The sequence below is a fragment of the Solanum lycopersicum genome, chromosome 8, assembly GCF_036512215.1.
Source record: "Solanum lycopersicum chromosome 8, SLM_r2.1".
NCBI lineage: Eukaryota > Viridiplantae > Streptophyta > Magnoliopsida > Solanales > Solanaceae > Solanum > Solanum lycopersicum.
The window spans coordinates 61,048,161-61,067,352 of NC_090807.1; the positions used below are offsets into that span (position 1 = coordinate 61,048,161).

Below are 19,192 nucleotides of genomic sequence, written 5' to 3' on the forward strand. Positions count from 1 at the left end.
TTTTATTATTTACTATATCATTTATCTTATTATTTATTGCTAAAAAGACTTCTTGTAGTATAAATAGTGGTGGTCACACAACATACAAGAGAAAAATATAGAGTGAAAGAGTTAGTCAAAAAGAAAGTTCTTATTAATTGAAGGGAGGTGTTCTTTTGTGGAGCTTTAGACTCAACTCTTTTCCAGAGCTGTTGAGTTATCTTTTGTGAATAGGCTGTTGTATCCTGGAGGGGACAAGTCAAAGAGGATTACTGCTGGACAGGTGAAAACGTTTGCTGCAGTGGGCTTGAATCTCCTTAAATAGAGCGAGATATCCGCACCTCAGCCTGAAGAGATTTTATTTCTTCATTTCATTTTCAATTGTAATCTTGTAATTTTTTGTTATCTTGTAAGTTTTCACTAACATATAGCATAAAGTGTCTGATAGTTAAGAAATCTCACCTTAAAATGATGGAATTGCGAAAATGAGATCCAGCTGAATTAACTGTCTTCTAAAAGCAATGAAAAGCCATTTGAAATGCGATAGATGTATAGAAATACTAAGTAGATATGTTTAGATGTTAGTATGTGTAGGATAAAGTGAGATTGATTTTCGTGGTGGACAAGATGAAAAGTTAGAGACTAGGATCTTTGGACATGTAAAAAAGAGATGCGTAGATATTACTGCAGAAGTGTGAAAAGTTGGTTATGGTTGGTATGGGGAGAGGGTGATCGAAAAAGTATTGAGGAGAGATAGTTAGACACGACGTAGCATAGTCTTAACTTACTGAAGACATGACCTTATACAAAAGGTGTGGAAGACAGTAACTAAGATAGAATGTCAATTAGTAGATAATATTGTCTTGTTGTTTAATCATATTAGTTTTCATAATATTGCTCTTATACTTTCATTGTTATCTTTTTAGAAATATTGTGGAATTCTGTTTTCGTGTCACCAGTAACCTCCCTACTTTTAAGTAAGAATAATATTTACATTATATTCTTCAAACCTCAATTCACGAGACTACCTATATGGAGTATGTTGATTTTATAACTATTTTTATAATAACTATTTATTTTTTTGGTATTATATTTGTTCTTCACATCGTTGGCATGAGGCATTGCAAAGCATCATAAAACAATATAATCAATCTAAAATATTGTTTTAATCATCAAAACAATACAATACAATAATTATAAAATAATATGTAACAACTCTCCGGACACTCTCTTAAAAGTTGGAAATTATATGACTTTAATTACCATTTCTAATTATAAGCACTTTTAACTTACATTATCTAATATCTTTTTTGCATTTTATTTTTTTCAGGAAAAATTAATTTTTAATGTGACAATTTCAATTACAATACTAAAAGAGAAGAGTAGTTATCTAACAAAAAAAATATGCATTTACGCAATACTAAACTAAATTATAGATAATTCTATTTATTATTCTAGGAGACCAAATATTAAATAAGGATTCAAACTCTGTCAAAAGAAAAGTGCTAAATACCGTTAGATATCAACGAATGCGAGTGCCAGCCGAATTCATTTGTAAGCAAAATTAGTTGATAAAGTAAATTTGTAAGCAAAATTAGGTGATAAAAGTATATAATTTTTTTTTAAGCTAAGAATTACCAAGTGATTAAACGTGTGAACTTATTCATAACTAAGCAAGTAAATAAAGTTCAAGCATGTGAGTTCCATTACTAAATAATTAATACAAATCTAAAGAGGACAAATGATAAGACATGCAATTTTGGTAATATCAAATAAGTTTGTAGTGACCTCAATTTCATGTAAAAAAGTTTTTTTTTTTTTAAAAAAATTATAATTAAAATGCAACGATTATTGAGCTACAATTGTACAATGTAAATCACCCCTTAATGAGGATAAATAATATTTTGTAATCAAATAAATAGTTACTCGTATTATTTATCAAGAATATATTATCTATCCCGCTTTGGGCAATGACTATCCGTTGATTTATTATTCTTTTATGGTTGAATTTAGAATAATACTACTCTATTATAGTATATGTGTAAAAAATATATCTCTTTTTAATATTTAATCAACAAAAAGAAAATTAAAATAATCAGTAATAGAAATATTCATGATTGACGCAAACATATAATGAAATTAATAAAAGACAGCAAAACAAAATAGATACGAAAATAAAATGCTTCAAATCATTACTCTAAAAAAGTGAAATTAAACTACTAATTCACAGATTACGAAGACTAAATAAGACAGTAAAACGGAAGCTAAAAAAATAATTCACTTGAACAACAAAAGTATGTACGTACGAATTAACACTATTATTATTATTATTATTATTATTATTATTTCAATTTACCAACCCAAAATAAGAGGTATAGTTCATTATTTCTCATTATTTCATGTACAATAAGCAAATATAAGAAAAAACTATAATAACTTTATACGATAACAAGATTAACTCTAAGAATTTATGAAGTATATATATAAACTAGACAAAATCAAATATTTAGTAGGATAGCTAAAAATATAACTTGCAACGGTTATAAAATAAAAATATTAAAAGTTAAATAACTAAGAAAAGAAAGAAAGAACGAGTATTAATATTTTTTCTTTCAATCTTTCAATATTTATGTATCATCGGATAAGAAAAATACATATAGAAAGTAAAAATATATTTCTAATTCTTCAAAGTCAATGAAATGTGAATTTTACTACAGGACATCTACATACACATTTTCTTTTAATTAATTTTTTAATCCGAAAATCATTATTTACAACAACAGTTAAATTTTAAATATGCAAAAAATAAAAAAAACTAAAAGTACGTTAGTGAAATGAATTTTCTACCGTAAACTGATTTATGCCTAAAGTCAAATATTGTGTTGTCAAGTTCATAGTAAAAGTGAATATTTATTATTATTTATTTTTATAAAATAAACATATATCACACCTTAAAATTAGATATATCACGAGAAATATATTTACATAAAAAAGATATAATTTTAAGATGCATAAATTTATATCAAAGCAACGTGTATTTTGTCTATAAAAAATTTAAAAAGTTTATACCTAAAAAAAATCGACTTAAAGTATCATATCTAAAATCAAATAACATCCTCAAATCCTCTTTCTTTTCTTTATAGAAAATCATTTAACAAAATCAGTTCTTAATATCATGATTTCGAATTATAGGATATTTCAACAAGATTATCACACAACAAAAACATCACCTATTTAAATTTAAAATCATAAAATGGAAAGAGTAAAAGTATAACACTTTTTAAATACGAAAAGTCAATAATGTTTTTATCGCTACTTACAAAAGAATATCAACAAAAAATTACATATTTTGAATCTGATTTAAAAAATCTTGTCGTTTAACTATGACTGACTATTTCAAAAAAAGAGAGGAAGAGAGATTACGAATCTTTCGTGACAATGTCAATAAAAGAAAAATAGAACTCTAGAAAAGTAAATATAGAAAAAAATTAATTTGAAGAATAAAAAATATTTAATATGTACTCAAAATATAAGTAACAATTTTTTATCATTTTCTTGATCACTTGACCTTTTTTCCTCCTTAAACATGATATAAAATCAAACACTAATATAAAATAAAAAATCAAATAATTCCGACCAAAATGACTGTAGATTTGCCATGCCAACACCAGCGTCGGTTGCACGTATGAAGAGTCACTCTCTCACGTGTGAACACACTCAACTCTCATTGGTTGAGCTACTTTTAATTACGCAACACTCTTTTCCTCAAAATCTCTCAAATCTACCTTACATTGAATTCAAACAACAAAGATTTTTGTATTTTTTTTGTTAATTTTCTTACAATAGAGAGCAGCCAAAATCAACACTCTGTCAATAAGCCTTAAAGCTTTTCTATTTCCCTTTTTCTTTCTTTTCTTTTCTCTCTCTCTTTCTATAGTGTTGGTTTGTATGTTTCTTGAAGTTCCAACTTTACAGCTCAAAGTTCCATTTTTCTATCTTTCTCTGTCTGGACCTTTTTTTTTGTTTTTTTTTTAAATTTTTTTTTTGAGTGTTAGCTGTGAAATGAACTTTGGGTACTCACTTGCAGATCGAATCTAGCATTTTCAGGTACTGCTTTTATGTGGGTGTTTTAGTATGGTATAAAGGTTTAATTTTTATTTGTGGGTTTAGGATGACTCTTTTTTTTAGAGCTTTTGAGTGGTTTTGGGGTTTTGGTTGTCTTAGTGTGTGCATAAAGCTTTGATCTTTGTTTGTTTATATATGCTCTTGTTTGGGAATTTGGTGGATTGTACTGAGTGCTTTAGTGGGTGTACACTGGTTCTGGGATTTGGTGACGGTGGGTTCATGTTTAGGATGACTCTTTTATATGAGCTTTAGTTGGATTGTACTGAGTGCTTAAATGGGGGTACTTGGTTTTGGTCTGAAGGGGTTTTGGTGGTTGTGGTTTCGTTAGTGTATGCATAAAGCCTTGATCTTTGTTTGTTTGTTTAGATGATGCCCTTGTTTGGAAATTTTGGTGAATTGTACTGAGTGCTATAGTGGGTGTACACTTGTTCTGGAATTTGGTTTCGATGGGTTCATGTTTGGGGTTGCTCTTTTTTTAGAGCTTTTCTTGGATTGTACTGAGTGCTTAGATGGGTACTTGGTTTTGGGCTTTTGGCATTTTGGTGCTTGTGCTTGTGTTAGTGTATGCATAAAGCTTTGATCTTTGTTCGTTTGTTTTGTTTAGATGATTCTCTTCTTTTCTTTTGGAAATTTTGGTGGACTAAACCGAGTGCTTTGTACACTGGTTCTGGGATTTGATGATGGTTCATGGCTGCATGTTTGCATTTTCTGGTTTCTGATTTGGTTTTGTCTGTGTCGGTATGGTTTGATTTTCTTTCTGTTTATTTAGATGGATAATTTTCTGGATTGAACTCAAAACTGTGATTGGTGTACATTGATTTTGGGGTCTTGTGTATGTGTCTGCTTTTTGTGGAATTGCTGAAATGTGTAGTCTCGGTAGATGAATTTTTGGCTTAGAGGGTGAATGTGTTCCAGTGAAGTGGAAATGGTACTTGTGATGCTCTTTTTTTTGGTTCATGATAGTTTGATTTCTGTTTTGGGTTTGAGCAGTTAAAGGTTATACATCTGCCACCATTTGGATTCTAGGAACTAGTAATTACATTTAGAAGGAGGTTATGTTAGAAATTTCCTTGTCAAGCTATACATGAAACAGATTCCTGGCAGTCCACGGAAACACTATTGCTAATTGTCTGAAGCGAGAAACACGTTGATCAGTTAATTTATTAAGATGTTAACTGTCACTCGATTTCACTGGCACCATGCAATTGAACCAATTCAAATGCTTATTTATTCAATGAGATCGGTGTTTAGTGAAACCACCATTATGAAATTGATTTTATTCACAAAAATGGTACTTCAGTCTTTTTATGAACCGCCATAAGGAAATAAAATTGTTAGATGCAAATGTTTCTTCGAGAATAAAGAAGTCATTCTGGGGGTTGATGCTGCTAGTAGTCGTGATTGGGTTGATTTTGTTGCGTCATGGTTATTCAAGGAGCATTTATGATCTAATTTGTGTAATTCTGAAAGTGGATGTTTATTCATTCTTTATCATATGTTGTTGACATGCTATTGCTGGTAAGGATTTGACGAAAATCCCATTTGAAGTAGTCAACTGAACAATTTACTTGAGATAAAAGATTTGGAACAACTAAAAAAATCCTTGACATGGGAATCAAAAGAGGTTTAAGAGCCAGAAGGTTATTTTTGACCTAGAAAAACAATTTAGGAGGTGTAGGGGAAGTTTTGATTCAAAGAGTGCTAAGCCAGTGAGTACATATTTTGCTTTTAGTTTGTTGTCAGCTACCCAGTCACCCTAGTAAGAGGAAAAAGGTAGGCATATGCTACATGTACCCTATTCTAGTGTAGTTGGAAGTATTTTGTATGTATTGGTGTGTATATGTCCAGACATTCCACAACAATGAGTGCAGTAACTCGATATGTGGCTTGTTCAGGTTAAAATACATAGGGTGATTGACGAGTTTTGAAATGAATTTTCAGATACTTGAAGTACTTCAAACACATGTGTAGAGTTTGCAGAAAATACTAACACTTTGAGTCAAACCAACTTAAAAGCACATTTTGGCTTGTTTTGGTGTTTGACAAATTAAAAGTAGCTTTGCTTGAATTTGATTAGTATTCATGAAAACTGATTTTGCCCATTAGGGATTTTGTGGAGAAGATGGAACTTATTTACTATATCATCCAAAACCAAAACTAAACCAAGGTGAAGATTTGTAACATGGCCTATTCTTAGTATTGTTGGATAATATTTGGCCAACAATTTAACTCTGTTGGTCAATTGTTGGCCACAATACTATAAGCCTTTTCTTGGAACAATCTCCACTCACTTTAGGCTAGAAGGGAAGCTGAATAGATTTTATGGTCACTTTCTGAAGGTAAAGACCTGAGAGTTAAGACCTTTATTTTTGATAGGAAGGGCATGATTATCTTTTGCTAACCAATGTGCATGCTGAAGTTGGATATAGCATGATCCTGCTCTGGAGTTTGTAGTTACTCTCTCAAGATAAAGAACTGAGGCTTCCTTTTCAAATAAAAAATAAACAAGAGTCTTCAGTTGTATAGATGATATAGATCAGATTATAGATTTGATAGGAAATCTGTAATTATCCCTTTTTGGAGGTAGCCAGCACATCCTTAATGCTGTAGAATTCAACCTTACCAGTTTCAGAAAAAAAAATAGTCTTCATTTTCAAAAAAAGATAAAGGGCCGAGTCTTAGACTTTTAGTTGGAAAACTCTTGGATAGTAATCTTATATAACGAAGTTCAGGGCAATAAAAAAGATAAGAATGGCATGATTATCCTTGATCAACGAAGGTTTGACTATCTCCTTGGGTGTGGGTATGCAGCATGATCCAGGCAGCTAAGTAGCATTTTTCTGAAACTTGGTTCGGGTAGCAGGGACTATCCTTCTTAACAAAAGACTTGATAAATCAGTACTCTTCTTCCTTGATTCATACTGTTCATGCATATTTCTATCATTTTGCTGAATTTTACAGTAACAACCACATATCCAGCATAATCCCATAAGGGGTGTCGAAGAAGGATAAACCCTTACCCACCCCCCCCCCCCCACCTTGTGGAGGTAGAGAGTTCGTTTCCAATTTTTGCTGAACTTTCTCAACTAAATTTGTTCTTTGTGTTCTACTCATCAGATAAAAAAATGAGTTGTTCTCTTTATTCTTAATAGATGTACTTGAAGTTATTTGGTTATCCAGTTTGGTCTTTGGTAGGATGTTTTAAAGAAAGTAATACATGTATTAGCTATGGTATTATTTAATACCTTGTTTGGAAGTGTTTTCAACGTATGTATAATTAATACATGCATTGGTTATACATTCTATTCAGTATAATAGAGCGTATAACTAATGCATATTAACCCATAGTATTAGCAATTCCAGGTTTATTTTTATTAATACACTGGTAAACATGTTTAAAGACATAATTCGTTGAATACACCAAACCAAATAGTGGATTAGAAATAATCTCAACATAACTAATCCTAACATGACTAATCCCATCGTTATTGATACACACTATTCAATACTGTTCTTATACACCCTTCCAAACAATCGTTACGAGTCTTGGGCCACAAAAGAACAATGGAAGAATAGTAACTCTCTTGGTATGATCACCCACTCTATATTTGGGAAGTTATTTCTGGATTGCCAGATGTAGCCATCACATGACGTGTATGACTCCAGAGGATAATTCAATGTTTTCCGTGCACTTTTGTAAGACAGAAGTGCCAACTACATATCAATTTAGTGTCAAACATTAGGAAATAATGTGCACCGATCTGTGAGAATTATCTGTACATTTTCTGTTCAAGTATTCTTCATTATTTCATTCATAATAGTTTACTTGATATTTACATGATTCTTTCTAATATCTTTTTCTTTGGTTGTTCCTCCAGGGATCATTCTCTTTTCCATTGCTGGTTTTGTGGTGTCACATCCTGTTTACTGTATGTCCAAGGGAACCGTAGCACAGCGTAGTCCGCCTGATGTTCTTCAGTAGCCTTATTATGCTTGATCAACGCCAAGATGGGCGACTTCTCTTCGAAAATTCAGGATTTGTTGTTTTTAAGCGTGCTGTTGCTTTGCATTTTCCCAAGACTTACACTAGCACTCAATCCTGATGGTGCGATGCCACACATTTCTTCAGCATTTCTTGCTTGATTTGTTTATTTAGTTACAGACTAGGCACTATGTGGATTTTAATTGATGCGTGCTTGATCCAGATGATATAACAAGTCTAGTTCCTTCGCCAGTTTCCTAAATCAGGGACTAGTACATTTCTGATATTTAGTTGGGATGATTGTGGGATGATATTCCACTGAAGCTTGTTTGCCTCTAAATTGGATTTTTGCTAATTTCTGATGTTCTAATGCTGCTAAGTTTCTATTCAGTTGTTACTTCATACATTACCTGAATGTTATGCTAATACTACCTCACTTGATAATTGATTAATATCTGAAGTCTGTTCCATCTTGTAAGAGTTACACTTTAATCCATGCTTTAGACATTTCTACATCTTTGCAGGTCAAGCGCTTGTCAATTTTAGGATTGCAATATCTGGTTCCGATGGTGTTCTTGAGCAGTGGAGACCAGAAGATTCTGACCCATGTGGCTGGAAAGGGGTACAATGTGACTCAAAATCAAAGAGAGTTACATCTTTGTGAGTATCTGTATTATTGTTAAAACATCTCTGCCGGTGATGGCATTGTTATGGTTCTAGTTATTTTTGACATATTTATTTTGGGCTCCACAATTCTGAAATATCTAAACGTTTTGATTTAAAATAACACTAAATGAATGCTGAGAATCCCTAGTAGTTGTGATATAGTAATTTATGGATCAAATTGGATCTTTGATCTTGTAGAACTGAATTACAGCTGATCTTGACTGTATACGGTAGTGGTTTTCAATTGCATTATGTTGCGTTTCTGTAGGGCTGATCCTCTAGCCCCATTTTACTGGTTACCTGTCAAATGGCCTGAATTTGATATCTTCATCCAAATATCCCTACAAAACATTATCTTTAAGTAGTTTTATATTTAAGATCTGAGTTGATTTCGCAATTTGTATTGAACTAAGAAGAGACTAGTTTTTCCTAACACTTCACACTTGCCTATAATTTATATTAGAACACACTGATACTTTACTTCTAACATAGCCTATGTCATATTGGAGTCACTATTTGAACCACTACAATTGTTGTCTTTTGATCATCCAGAAGCCTCCCTAATCACAAACTGAGTGGATATATATCACCAGATATTGGGAAGCTAGACCAGTTGCAGTTTCTGTATGCTTCTTTTCCCTTTTATTTATTCTTGTTTCCAATTATTGTCAGTGTCACTATACTATGCTAACACAAATCTCATCTAATGCAGGGCTCTTCATGACAATAATTTCTATGGGGCAATACCTCCTGCATTGGGAAATTGTACAAACCTGAAATCTCTGTAAGTTTTGCAGTGAACTTCTTTGGTGTGACCTGCATATTTAATTCTCTTCTATTATTGAGGCGCTTGAGTTTCTGCTATTAAGCACTTTTGAGAATCTGAAGAACTCCAACTACCTACATGCTATTTGAAGGAGTTCTTGGGGTCCCACCTCCCAGCTCTTATTTCTTCCCCTTAACCTCACTACCATCCGAATCGTACTAAGCCTGAACCACTCCGTATTCTCATGACTCATTTTTCAGAAGAAACTCGCATTAATACCCTGGTTGGAATTTTGTGATTTCAGTAAAATAATTTATGCATTATATCATGATTGGTCCTCTTTTTGCAAAGTAACAAGGATACTTGGACAAACTATAAAAGTAAAACTGACATTTCGTTTTGTGGAGTTCGAGCAAAAAAAGTTGAGTGCAAAACTCAATATCCTTATGGAGAGTGGACATATTTAACACTCTTTTCAGTTCATGTATAGATTAATCACTTTATCTCCGGTCATATGGCACAACCAGCATGTCATTGATTGATGTTGTAGTCCTTGATATGCTACTAATCTTGATATGTAAAATAGAACAAACTAAAGCTGTATTTTGGTTTTGATAAAATTCAAGAGAGGTTTGAGCGGCTTTTTTTTCTTGACGCTGCTTTAGAATTTGAAATTACGAAGTTAATGATGTACATGCTAACTAATTTGCTAGGAATTTTAATTCTTTTATGCAGGTTTCTTCAGAGTAATTATTTAAGCGGATGGATTCCTGATGAGTTGGGAAACCTTCCTGAGCTTGAGAATCTGTAAGACTTCTTTTCTCAGTTTCTGTGCATGCTGGTCTGCAGGTCGCAAGCTCCTGCATGGTCCGTTCACCTTAATCTGCATAAGCAAGCATGATATTCGGATAACATTTTGTTTTTCGTATATGACTGTACCTATGCAACGAAAATATCTATCATTATATAGACACTAGACAGTCCTCGAATAAAAGATACAACCTTTCCTTTTAAAAACTTTTGACAGTTTGCACTTTCTAATACTAATACCTTGGTGAATTTACACACCTACCAGCCCTTCATTAAGTTTTCTTTATCAATTCTTCCTATCCTTCTTCATAATGCCATCATGCTTGTGCCTGTCCATTTCACACAAACTCCAATTCAACTATATGTTTGCTGTATAAGCTTTTGTTCTGTTTTACTTTTTAGGATAGGAAGCTGTGTTTTCTGTATGTTGATTGTTACCACATACTACAGTACACTTTGTTGTCCTAAATGGACCAGCCTCTGCCCTGCTTATCCTGGCATCTTCCTTGCTAATTTGAACATCCTTCTTGTGCATTTTCCCTCCCTCTGAGCATGAAGAGCCTTTGGAATGATAGGCAACTGGCGGTTCATTGTTCTCTTGTCATTGCTCCGCTGTCGGAGTTATTTGCATGTCTCATGGTTTGTCATTTCTCTACTGATAAAATAACTGGTGCTGCACACCCTAGCATCATTGTGGTCTGAGGTAGCTGGAAGATTTCTTGAATTAGCTGGAAGGATTTTACAGTGAAGAGGATGGACCATCATATCAACTGATTTCTTCTGCATGTGTCATATCTTAGGGATCTGGTTATTGGGGTCATGAGTGTTTTTCTTGCTAGACTGTTGGAGTCACGAGTGTTTTTCTTGCTAGACTGGTGTAACCTTTCTTTTCCCATTAAAAGAGCTAAGGAAAGTCGTGCATACTTTACCTCTTTACTGTTCCAGGAAATGGAGAGAAACCTAATTGAGTAATAAAAAGGCTTTACATTGCAGTTTGTTGGAAAAAAAGATAAAGAGGCTTTAACAGAAGAAAAAGTGCCATTTTTTGCTTGTTAGTTTGATTTAGTCTGGGTAAAATTTTCTTATCCTTTTATAAGTATGTAACTACTAATGCAAATCTAATTGACCTGTCTCAATTCTACGCTTGTGATAGATTGTTCAGCTTAGTAATTACTTCTACAGTCAACCAATTGATGTTGGTTTATTACTTTTGCTAGAGATCTTTCAAGCAACTCTCTCAGTGGAAACATTCCACCATCCCTTGGCAAGCTGAACAATCTTGGCATTTTGTGAGTGCCCTAAAAGTTCTTTTGTCGTAACTAATAACTTAAATGTGTAAAATATTACTCAAGAGGTGAGGTTGGTTTGTGCTGCCGAATTAATATTTGTTGTTCAATGTTTACAGCAACGTGTCAACAAATTTCTTGGTTGGGCAGATACCTTCAGATGGACACCTTGCCAAGTTTGGAAATGATTCGTAAGTAACACCAATAAAAAATCCTTCTTGTCAAGTGCATTTGAATTTTCAAAGCATCTATGGAATCTATAATCATTTTTTTACTCAGTTTCTCTGTTTGATTTACATAATGTTGACATAACTAGTGTATGTCCATACGTTTGAAGCATCTTTATCAACTCCACATTATTTCTTTTTCAAATATCAGCATCCTCGCGTGCCTAACTGTTTGTTTTCAGAAATCTACCAAAAAAGATTGTAATAGTTCTGGGATGACACTGAGGGTGTTGGCTGAATTGCCAATTGCATTTGAAATTAGGATTGAGGTCCTTAATTCTTTAAAGTCCTGAATCCCGCACTGTTTAGTAAATTGTGTATCAGTGAAAATGAAGGGTATGCAGTTGTAGCCTTCGATACTAGCATTTGCTTGAATCTTGAGTAGTACCCATCATTGGAAAAGGAGAAAGACTTGTATGGATGTGCACAGAATAGCTGCCTGATCTAATTTGACCTAAAACTTGTAATTTACAACTTGCCCTCTGGTTGGCTTGATTTACATGATTTCTGATTTTAAATTTATGACAGCTTTCTTGGAAATCGTAACTTGTGTGGCAAACAAGTTAGTCAGGACTGTAACAATGGAGGTCCTTCAATATCCCCGTCCCCGGGTTCAGGTAAATGTTTACTCATTATCAACATAAAATAATAGTGAAATATCAAGTCCAATTTCTCTGTAAGGGTCAGTGCATATGACCATATTGACAGAATCATTTCTCATCTGCTCAAGGACCCCTAGTGACAGAATCATTTCTCATATGTTCAAGGGCCCCTAGTGACAGAATCATTTGCCCTCAGTGCTTAGTTCAAGTGGCAAAAGTTGAGGGACTTGTGACTTGGGTCACAGGTTCGATCCATGCGACATGTGAAGTAAGCCTGGTATTTAAGTGGAATAGGGGTATAGGAGTGGATCCCTTATCCTGTAGTTTTGAGGTTGGTCCTAAGGGTTGGCCCGACAAATTTGTCGGTCATGAAAAAAGGATACCTAGTGTTTCGGCTGCTTAAGATGACAACACATTATCTTTTTAGATTGTTGAATACTAGATTTCATTGTTTTTCTAAAAATTGAAGACCTAGTATATGTCTCTCTTTTTTATTTGGGTAAGTATCTTCATATTATTAATTTCTAATATATATTAAGGTAATTAATGGTATTGCAATAGGTTCAACTTCCTTTGGCTTTTTTTTTTGATAAAGTAATTAAATGAAATTAGAAAGCATCAAGAAGATGCGAAGTTACAAAAGCACCTTGTGCAAAGAAGCTGCTCCAAACAGAAAATATGGAGCTAGCTTGGCAAAAATTTGTGAAACAGTCAATAGGGAACCCTGCTACTCTACTGTACTAGAGATAGGGAACTAACAAAATCCGAAAGGTTATCCACACTGTTTACATTGGCATAAAAGTGCCAGCTAAATAAACTAACTAGAAATTGGGCTTTAAAAGTGCATAAAGAGGTTGATATTCCATTAAAGCATCTGTTGTTTCTCTCTTTCCATATGCTCCAAAAAATGGCTGCTGGGATCATTCTCCAGATCTTTCTGATGGATCTGTCAACTTTCCACAATATCCAGCTGGCATAAGCATCCTTCATGTTGTAGGGCATTACCCATTGTAGACCAAACATAGAGTAGAAATAATACCATAAGCTAATAGTTGCAGGGCAGTGCAAAAAAAGGTGATTAACACTCTCATTGGTTTGCTTGCACATGACACATCTGTTGATGAGGATTACACCTTTTTTCCTGAGGTTGTCTTGTGTTAGACATGCTTCCTTCAATGCTGTCCAGGTGAAACAAGAAACTCTGAGGGATTGCCTAGTTTTCCAGACATGTTTCCAAGGCCAAATTAGTAGAATGCCATTCTGGGAGCTCGAATTTTTGTAACATTCTTTCACCGCGTAGGTCTTCTCCTTAGAATTACCCCAAAGAATCTTGTCTTGATCTTCGACCACCGATGTAGTGTTTTGCAGAGTTTCTAAGAGGGAAAGGAGGTCATTAATCTCCCAATGAAGTAGCGGCATGTACTGATAACATGACCTGATGGAGTAGTTACTTGTCTCTGGATACGTAGCCTTTTCTGCTGCTTCTTTGTTTCTCTGTTTTTCTTTTCTTTCAAGTATTTCACTTATTTCCTTTCATGTTTCATGGTAATATCTCATATTTTCCATGTTTCTCAGCCCAAAGCCAAAATAAGAATGGTCGACTACTTATAAGTGCATCTGCCACTGTGGGTGCACTGCTTTTGGTGGCACTGATGTGTTTCTGGGGCTGTTTCCTCTACAAGAGACTGGGTAAAAATGATGGCAAAAGTCTTGCGATGGATATTTGTGCAGGTCGTTATCTAGAACCTATGTAGAAATTACCATTATAATGTTTTAATCTTTATTTGCTTTATGCTCTTAATTCCTTGTATAAAAGGTTTAACTATCCAATTGTTTAATTATCAGGTGCATCGATTGTGATGTTCCATGGAGATTTACCCTACTCTTCCAAGGACATCATCAAAAAACTGGAGATTCTGAATGAAGAGCACATTATTGGTTCTGGGGGCTTTGGAACTGTATACAAACTTGCAATGGATGATGGCAATGTATTTGCCGTGAAGAGAATTATCAAGATGAATGAAGGCTTCGATAGATTCTTCGAAAGGGAGCTTGAAATTCTTGGAAGTATTAAGCACCGGTATCTGGTAAATCTGCGAGGATATTGCAATTCTCCGACATCAAAGTTGTTGATATATGACTTTTTATCAGGAGGTAGCCTAGATGAAGTTCTGCACGGTGAGACATACTTTTCTCAGTAAAATATCTTGTGCTCTACAATTGGTGAAAATGTTTGTTAATTTGTGGATTTAGCACATAAGCTGTGTTTGGTGAGAATTTCTGGGTTCTCTCTTTAAATTGGCAAATTATTTGAGATTTTAGCAGTCTTGATATTCATAGCAAAATAGGGTTGTTTATCTTCCCTGTATAACACCTGATTGAAATTTGGGTTGTGTGGCTCAGTTGGGAGATAAAACGCGCAAGTTAATAATAGTAACAGTTAACAGAAACATAAGTTATATTGGATATATATGCTTTTATGGAAGCATGAAAGACCTGCTGTCTTTTAAATGCAAAATTCATATGCTGATAAGAGCAAACATACTAGACAGGGGTCTAGTAAGGAGGATAAATTATGAACAGGGATCACTTTCTACTGCTATTATTATTGATTCAACCAGTGAAATATAGTCCCAAAAAGTCTGCCAGATTGTCACTGGGACAGAAGGGAATGCTGTAAAACCATTGTTCAATATGCAATTGATTGGAAAAATATTGTAGCCTTTGGAGAAAGTTTCTGAATGGATTGACTAAACTAGGTGACAATGTCCTAATGCAACTCTAAACTTACTTGGGTTGTACCCATTGGCTTGATTGTATAAATTTCTTACCTTTTAATACAAATAAAAGTGGATAATGATTACATCTTTGGCTGGTGCAGATGGCACTCCGGAAATGCTTTCACGTCTAGACAGTTACGAAATAGTGTAGAGTAACTAGCTAACTAACAAAGACACTCTGATGGCACCAAAGAATATCGTGGTGTTTCATCAATGTTTCATGTGTGTGCTATATTTTGTGTAAATATTGCTATAGATTTTTATTATGATGATGACATGACTAGAGCTTAAATAGAAACATGGTCTGAGGACTCATATAGCTGATATCCCACCTTGGTCGGGATTGAGGCTTAGTTGTATTGCTGTAGAACTTAAAATATGGACTTCGTTTTTATAAGTAACTTTGATTTACACATTTTAATTCCTTTGCTTTAGTTTACCAGATGGCTAGCTTGCAGCCCTTTTAGGCAGCTATATTGCATGAGAACCACTTACAGACTTGGGGTAAATGACAGTACAATAGTAATGTGTAGCTAATTTTTATCCATAGATAGTACAATCAGTAGGAAAAAATGATGTTTGTCAAAATGGTCGAATATCTCGATGAGTCAGTGTTCTTCTATTCAATAGAGTAACAAAATGAGTTTCGTGTTTGGGAAGTGAACAGTGACATGATGTTTGCTTTCAGCATTTAGGGTGGAAAACAATGCATGTTAAATTGCTGTTGCTTTTTAGACATTATCAGATCTTCAGGGTTGAGTTTTAGATTGTCTTTTGGATCCATTTTAACATCATATTTGAAATATTTTATACAGAGAGATCTGAGCAGTTAGACTGGGGTGCACGGCTGACTGTAATCATGGGAGCTGCAAAAGGGCTGGCATATTTACATCACGATTGTTCACCTCGAGTAATACACCGTGACATAAAGTCTAGCAACATTTTGCTTGATGGAAACTTTGAGGCTCGAGTATCTGATTTTGGACTGGCCAAATTACTCGGGGATGAGGAGTCTCACATCACAACAATTGTAGCTGGCACATTTGGGTATTTAGCTCCAGGTACTCCCAATGATTAGACATTTGTCATCACATTTTACTTAGGAAGTTGCAAATATTAAACTATGCATGAAATGAATTTCTGCTGCTACTATAGATGAAACTGGGGAGAGAGTGATCTGGTTATCTCTTTCTGTAATCAGGTTTCACTACTTTTCAAGTACAAACTGGTTACTGCTTGTCTGTAGAAGTTGCACCTGTGATGTCTTTCTTTCTCATGCTTTTTTTTTGATATTGACAAAAGATAATATGAGACCTAGTTCAATGACAAAAGGTGGGAGGGAGAGGAATTAGTTCCACATCGAAGGTTTCTCTTGAGGCATCGAACATAATGTTTTCTAGCATATTCATCTCTGCTGCATCAAGTTGTAACATGTGATGAGAGGTTATCTATGTACTTGCTGTGCCATGTGGAAATCTGATTTTGTATGCTTTCACTTGGGGCAGTTGATTACTGCTTCACTTGATATGTCGCCTTTTGTTTTACGGCTTATGTGTTCCTCTTCTCTATCTTTTTTTCAAGAATACATGCAGAGTGGTAGGGCTACAGAAAAGACAGATGTTTATAGTTTTGGAGTTCTGGTTCTTGAAGTCATAAGTGGGAAGCGGCCGACTGATGCATCATATATTGAGAAGGGCTTCAATATTGTAGGCTGGGTATGTTGTGTGATTAATCGCATCTTACTTCTAATCATATAAATGTATTCTCTCTTGGTTGAAATTTCTTACACTCCTTGTGCGAGGTAGCTAACATTATTTTTTAGAACCTACAGATGTCATCATGGCTACTTGTTGGCATGATTAACCATTTTGCCCATTATCTCTAGTTATGTATATAATTTATCGTGGTCTCATTCTTTTTGGCTACCAGAGCCCAAACTGCAGAGATGCATGTGAGCTTCACTTGAGGTCTCTATTGGAGCAAGGTTAAAATTATCTAAAGAAAAACTAAGTGGCTAATTCATCATACCATCATAAATAGTTGCACTGTAGTTTTATGTTTCCATATTTGCATCTCGTGAGATCCTAAACGGGTAAGGCTGGAAAGTTTATTTGCCACTTCTAGCTTTTGCCCCAACCCCAACTCCCTTCCAGTTCCTCTTACCCCTGATTTTGCAACTACTGCCATGCTCCTATCCTTGTTTGGGGAGGGGGTGAGAATGATATTACTAAGGGATAGAGGTAGAGGGAGGCATGCTGGTGGGCAAGTTATTCCAACTTTTAAGATTTGAAGTTGCAAGTTTTTTAAGCCAAAAGAGGTTAGTTTTTAACAAAAAAGAAGCAGGAAAAAGAGGTGGTTAGTTGAATATGCATAAGCGCTGGACTGAGTGTGGTACGAGCACAAAATTATTAAGGTAAAACTTGTACTGTAGACAATCAGTATGATGGTTTTGTAACGATATAAAACAGTGTTAAGTCTTTGTGGCCATTAATTCATGAAGAATTATTTAGATAATAAGGAGAAATTTGAAGCAAAATGAGCCAAAGAGTGCAATAGGAGAATGAAAATAATGATGAGCCTTTTCCCTCAAGATAGGTAGGAATGGGTAAGAGCCTGAGGGAGAAGACTGTTTATGCACCAAAACAATGTTAAAATCTGCAAAAAATGATAAAAGAGTTTATAATCATTTTAAAAAGAAATGCATATTATTGATATATGCACCTGACTAAACCGAATATCGTCACTGATCAAATGAATTTTAAGAACAATCCAAAATAAGTCTAGTTTTATGGTTGTTTGATCAAACTATATGAAAACCCAAAACAAATTGGACCATTTGGTAGAAAATCATTCCATTTACCGTATTAATTTTTTGCAGAAGAATTTTTCCACTTGTTGTAGTGAAGTATCCTGCCCGAGTAGGATGAACAGATCATATGACTTGCATTGTACATTGTAGGTATTTTATTTATATCACTGATCTTCTAAACCCTTGCCATACTCATCATGCAGCTGAATTATTTAGCATCCGAGAATAGACGGACAGAGATAGTTGATCCGCTTTGTGAACGAGTGCAGACTGAAAGCCTTGATTCCCTGCTTTCAGTTGCCACTCAGTGTGTTTCTTCAAGCCCCGACGACAGGCCCACAATGCACAGGGTTGTTCAGATTCTCGAATCTGAAGTCATGACTCCATGTCCCAGTGACTTCTACGATTCAAGCTCGGATTGAAGGCTCTAGCTAGATGTGAAGAAAATTAATGATTTGAGTTTGCATCTGCAACTTCATGCAGTAAATTGAGGAGTGATGCAAGTTTATGGGAATTAAAGTCTGCAAAGATTCTTCTATTGTACTATATTTATCGATTCTTTCTGCAGATGAACAACGAAAAAAGATCAGTTCAACTGCCATCATTCCTCAAATTCAGAGTTGCTAGCTAGTTATCACGAGGTTCATTGTGCTTAATCCTGTTTTTGATTTCATCATATTTCTCCAGTGCATTGAGCTTTTCATTTCACCAGGGGAACGGAATGTGTACGAGTGGCATGAGCAATCAAATCTCTTTTGTATCTTTCATTTGCCTTTTGTTTGTAGGTTTTCTTGCTGTAATTGTATATGGAAATGATTGAATTGATATGACACTTGCCTTTTGCTAAGTTGATATCCTTTTTGTATATTATGATGCTTCCCACAATATCACTTGATTGCAAGTATTTTGCCTTGACACTTTATTTCTGTTGATCTCTTTTGTAGTTTCTCTTCCACTTATGATGTCATGAACTGAAATACAGATATTGTGATAATTTAGTTGTTAAATTTAGTTTATATTGACTTATTCTTTAGTAAACAACACAGGCCTAGTAAAGTTGATATTTTGAACTTAAAAATGAGGATAAATTTTTTTTATTTATGTACCTTGTATCTTGAAGATCCGTACATTTCTGGTGGCTCACTGACACTATTATTGTT

The 19,192-nt window shown here is 34.3% G+C and overlaps 1 protein-coding gene across 3 annotated transcripts; it reads left to right on the forward strand.

Annotated features, from left to right (window-relative positions):
• Window positions 1-3,729: 3,729 nt before the first annotated feature.
• LOC101257290 (LRR receptor-like serine/threonine-protein kinase FEI 2) lies at window positions 3,730-18,954 on the forward strand. 3 transcript variants are annotated; one of them, XM_004245979.3, is made up of 14 exons: window positions 3,730-4,086; window positions 7,983-8,209; window positions 8,611-8,746; window positions 9,305-9,376; window positions 9,465-9,536; window positions 10,254-10,325; window positions 11,546-11,617; window positions 11,734-11,805; window positions 12,370-12,458; window positions 14,019-14,174; window positions 14,289-14,621; window positions 16,039-16,284; window positions 16,805-16,938; window positions 18,236-18,954. In XM_004245979.3, exons 2-14 carry the CDS (start codon window positions 8,113-8,115, stop codon window positions 18,452-18,454), a joined length of 1,770 nt encoding a protein of 589 aa, XP_004246027.1. In that variant the 5' UTR covers window positions 3,730-4,086; window positions 7,983-8,112; the 3' UTR covers window positions 18,455-18,954. The 3 variants fall into 3 exon arrangements, with proteins under 3 accessions (XP_004246027.1, XP_010325645.1, XP_069144297.1); XM_010327343.2 differs by having other exon boundaries at window positions 3,758-4,086; window positions 9,308-9,376; XM_069288196.1 differs by lacking the exon at window positions 3,730-4,086 and adding an exon at window positions 4,200-4,315.
• The last annotated feature ends 238 nt before the right edge of the window (window positions 18,955-19,192 follow it).